The sequence below is a fragment of the Cyprinodon variegatus genome, unplaced genomic scaffold (genome assembly GCF_000732505.1).
Source record: "Cyprinodon variegatus isolate N-32 unplaced genomic scaffold, C_variegatus-1.0 Scaffold333, whole genome shotgun sequence".
NCBI lineage: Eukaryota > Metazoa > Chordata > Actinopteri > Cyprinodontiformes > Cyprinodontidae > Cyprinodon > Cyprinodon variegatus.
In genome coordinates, this window is record NW_015150786.1 from 607887 (window position 1) to 612484 (window position 4598).

At 37.8% G+C, this 4598-nt stretch overlaps 2 protein-coding genes across 2 annotated transcripts in view; both read right to left on the bottom strand.

Moving 5' to 3' along the window:
- Positions 1 to 101: 101 nt before the first annotated feature.
- Positions 102 to 1096, bottom strand: LOC107091350 (CUB and zona pellucida-like domain-containing protein 1). The gene is made up of 4 exons (XM_015385201.1): positions 885 to 1096; positions 640 to 800; positions 296 to 540; positions 102 to 190 (listed from the first exon to the last, which is right to left on the bottom strand). Exons 1-4 carry the CDS (start codon positions 1026 to 1028, stop codon positions 144 to 146), a joined length of 597 nt encoding a protein of 198 aa, XP_015240687.1. The 5' UTR covers positions 1029 to 1096; the 3' UTR covers positions 102 to 143.
- Positions 1097 to 3431: 2335 nt separating this feature from the next.
- Positions 3432 to 4598, bottom strand: part of LOC107091343 (deleted in malignant brain tumors 1 protein-like) — a 17505-nt gene continuing 16338 nt past the window's right edge. The window contains exon 10 of the mRNA XM_015385196.1: positions 3432 to 3577. Coding sequence (XP_015240682.1) covers positions 3432 to 3577 — 146 coding nt within the window. The remainder of the gene's footprint in view (positions 3578 to 4598) is intronic.

The window sequence follows — 4598 nt, forward strand, 5'->3', positions numbered from 1 at the left end:
CAGACACAGACTGTTTTGTAATGCATTTAATCAGGTAATGAGACAGAGAGAAAAATAAAAGTGAGAAGGATTTAGCATTTTGTTTAAATGAAGAGAAAGATGGATGATTGGAGATTATTGGAGAAGGTTTCTGCTGAATTGAGTTAAGCCTCATTCTGCTTTTCAGGCCCTTCCTTCTCTTTCTCAGGGTCTGCCAAAAAGAAAAAAAAACGTTAAATTAATGTTTTCTTCAAATCAAGAATGCTTCCAGTCATATTTAGAGCAGTCTAGGACATATATTCTAATAAACACTGACCTTTGAGCTTGATAGGACCCACAACCAGAGTTTGGCTCTCATGCTCAGACTCCAACTCCCTGGCTACACGTCTACTGCATCCACGGCGGCAACGGGAATTGAAATCCGAAGCAGGGCAGATCACAACTTTGCACTGGAGGTACACAGAATCTGTTCCTCGCAGGAACTGGAAGGCCCTGAATGAAAAACGGGCCCTGTACTGGGAGCCGGAAATGATTGGCTGGTAGGTCTCATCAGAAGTGCAACTGTGAGAGTGTTAGAGAAAACAGGGAAATTTTACTTCTTGAGAAATAAAAAACAAGCACAAAAAGATTATTTGGTGTGTTACTTTTTTCTTGGCTTACCCATCTCGAACTAAATAATATGGTCTACTCTCAAAGTCGAAAGGTGATGGGGAGGCCACACAGGTGTCCAGGAAGAGAACAAGGCTACTGTCAGGCCTTCTCAAGTTCACTTGAACATACAAGTCCTGGTTGAGATCTACTAGATATGGGAAGTGAGTCACCTGAATGTAAGAAAAATGTAAAATATTAACGTAGCATTTCCAACAGAAATGTTTCTAATGCATTTCAGCACCACCCAAACATACCTGATAATAGAAGCTGCTGGATGTGTAGAAAGCCATGGTTGTATTGAATCGACCTGAACCAATGATGCTGCTGTTCCCCCCATGTTCCACAACAAAATAAATCTGAGACACAGAATCCGACTCCATCAGACAGGAGACATTCATCTTTAGGTAAGACTGACGTGTGATCTCTCCATGGGTGGAGGGCCATGCACGGAGGAAGTTGGAGTACACAATTCGGCCATTGACAAACTGTTGGAAGGAATTCAGGAATCAATCATTTAGATCCTGAAAGTTAAACAACTTCAAAGAATAATAGTGGGAAATGTTCAAATGTTGTTCATGTTTTAAACAATTGTTTACCTGTTTCATGTTTCCACAAGTGTTGAGGGGAAAATTAAAAACCACGTTGTCACTGGAAATCTGTGGCCTGCAGTATGGATCATTAAGGTACAGATTGTGGCCGTCATATCCCAGAGAGTTCAGGTAAGCTCTATTGATGACAATGTTCATGTTGTCTGAGGAGCAGTCAACACTACCTGAAAGAGGATTAGGTTCAATATTTAGTAAAAAAGATTATTAATTAATATTTTCAACCCCCTGAAATATTGTGGCCTAAAGTTCTTTCGAAAAGTGTTCATGGCTCTTAGGGTTTTTCATAGTTTGAACAAACTATATCAAGAATAAATGTTCAGACTATTAAAGTTTGAAGTGACTACAGTTTAAAAAAAACTGAGTGCTGCAAATCTGTCTCTCAAAAGACTATCACAAAACACTCCCACAAGGACATTTGATTCAACCCGCTTATGTGCTTGAAGCAGAAGCAGCAGCTTCATGCTTGTCTCCTCCTTATTTGGGGCTGATCCCAAGCCAACTACATCGGTCAGACCCCATGAATGGAAGGTCAGGCAGGTCATAGGAATCTGAACTTTCTGACTGCAAAAGTTAAGTTCATAATCTCAGCAAACAGACTCTGTAATAAAGACTTTCTGTACCATTTTATTTCTGAATTTACAGGACACTTTTAGATGCCAGAGACTGGAGTCTTACATCTGATAGGAACAGACATTAGCTCCCCTGCTACAAGCCAGGCATGCTAAGTTTATCTTAAATTTGAAGCCCCCTCATCTAAGGCAAGCCTCTTGGATTGCATTATTGGTGTGAATAAGACCTAATTTCAAACTCTTCAAGATGGTTGGTTGGTTCTGAAACATTAATCCATGCCAAAATGTAATATCAACGTATAATTTGATTTATTTTAGTTTTCTTTTAATTTTATACATATTATCTCAGTTTTATTGAGTTTTAATAGGTTAGTCATGCATGTTTGAGTAGAATGATTGTTCTTAATAAATTCTTATATTATTTTTAATTGCAGTTGTTGTGAATTTATTCCATATGGGTGCAGATTTATCAGTTTGACCATGATTTGAGCTTGATTCACCCTTTAATTTGTTTCATTTGCCTAACACACACCCAGTTGACATGTTTTCACAGAACAATATATGATACTCCAAAAGTTGCCTTACTGATAAACATATTGCAAAACCCCACTGCGGTGGACATTACACATAACATATTGTGGCATTCCTGTGCTGGCAGTAAATGCAACAAGTGGATGCAGTAAATATTTGAAAGATGTTCCAATCAAATGAGACTGGAAGGGAGGCAAAGGGTCCTAGGTTATCCTTGAAGAAAATCCATTAGAAGCTGCAGAATGAGTCAAAATATACACCCAGAGTTACAATGAAAGGGTTTAGATGGGTGCAAGTGGTCTCAAACTCTGATTCTGCTGTGCCCTACAACTTAAAAATTTCTACCAAGCTTCATTTATATTCAGTCAAGCTTTACATGCTCTCCTATCTAATATTGAGTCAGGTGGGTTGATACAGAGATGCATCGAATGTTACAGGACACAGATCCTCAAGGACCAGCATTTAAAACCACTGGTTTAGACAAATGTATGAAACTGAGAATCCAAATGTATGAAACAGAGAAACTGACAAGGCATGATGACTGATGTGTGCAGATATTCTCCATTTGATCTGACTGGTGGGTTACAATGAATATTGGAAGATATTTGTGAGCAAGAATTATTTGGTATGACTTATGTTTAAAAGAAAATAATAAATAAATCCATTGTAAAAATAATTTGCCTCAAATAAAATGTAAAAATCAAAGTCGATTGAGCACTAAATCCGAACTGTACCTGAGCCGGGTTTAAGAGAGCTTATAAACTCAGCCCTGAATCCTCGGCCGACCATAGAGCTGTCTGTCCGGAAGAGCACAGTCATGTAGTTGGAGGTGGAGTGGAAAGAGCTCACACTGTTGTTGCACACTCTCCCCAAGTATGGTGAATAAACAGACGGCCCATCATAGAGTGCAATATAGTCACAGCTGCAACAGTTCTCCAACCTGTTTGGCAAAATGACAATACAAATTAATAGGAATTAAGTACTCTTTTACAAAGATTTGTACAATTGTTAAATCAAATTCAGCTGTTTGCCACAGATCTCTTTACTGTATATTCTCCATCCTTATATTACAGCTTGATTAGATTGTTTTCACTTACTCAAGGTAAGAAAATTCCAGGAAGACCCTTTGGTCGTATGCAGCTCTGAGCTGCCACACACAGTAGGAGTTGTCGCTGTAGTGGCCAGGATGGTTGGGGCTTGTAAGGGTGCCAGAGCCAAACAGGGAGCCTCCACACGACCCTGATGAAAGAAATCAAGATCATCTTGGTAAATAATTTGATTTTAATCATGATGCTTTATTTAATATCCCACCCCAAAGTGAAAAAAAAATAAAGACTTACCCGAGGGTGTTGTTTCAACTAAACAGTAGGCTGTTTGAGGCTACTGTTTAGGCAACACAGTCTAAGGCGCGCATTTTGTCTAATCAGCATATTGATATGGCACACTTTTGAGGTGGGATGGATTATCTCAGCAAAGGCGAAGTTCTGACTTTCACAGATTTAGACTGGTTTTGTGAACAAAATTTTAGTGAAATGGTTATATTGTGTATGTGGAAAAAATGTTAGATCTTTGAGTTCATCTCATAAAAAATAGGAGCAAAGCCAAAAGTGTTGAATTCATATTATTGTTGAGTCTATTTATACCACCCTGCTCTTTTTGATATTTAAACTTTAATCAGTTATACCAGCTGATAAATTTAAGAGATAACTTTTTAGAATAATCTCCAACTCCAAATAGGTTAACATCTGGAGATATACAGTTAACTGCACTTCATTGTTTAAAGGTTTAATGTAATTACATTTTTAGGTTTAAGGTTGTTTTTTATTTTAACTTTTAACTTTTTTGTCACTCTTATATAATAACAATCACCCCAGATACAAATATTGCATGTTTATTCTAAACACAGCATGTATTTTTTTTTCAGTCCATATGTTTTTTCCTGTATAATATTAAAGAGAAAAAGAAATCATACCTGTGGTGGGCGCCACAGTGGTTGAACCACAGTAAGCTGCATGAATCAGGACATAAAGTGATTATATCATATATTACATCGAATTATTAGATATGGATGGAGAATAAATTGATGCTGCAGATTTTGTGCTTACAGTAGTAGTCATAACAGCAGGTTCCATTCCACTGACATGAGGAGGAGCAGGAGCAGCTTCCCATATCATAACCACAGTTGTAACGACAGGAAGGTTGAGCTGTGAGAAAGGAGTGAGGTGAATGAATTAAAAAAATGATCATGTCATCTATTTTC

Bases quoted from the DNA above. Each gene is read 5' to 3' on its own strand.
- LOC107091350 (XM_015385201.1), bottom strand. From the start codon at position 1,028: ATGAATGTCTCCTGTCTGATGGAGTCGGATTCTGTGTCTCAGATTTAT. The intron at 541-639 runs GTAAGCCAAGAA...ACACTCTCACAG, and splicing joins TATTATTTAGTTCGAGATGG to TTGCACTTCTGATGAGACCT. The intron at 191-295 runs GTCAGTGTTTAT...TCTTTTTGGCAG, and splicing joins GGGTCCTATCAAGCTCAAAG to ACCCTGAGAAAGAGAAGGAA.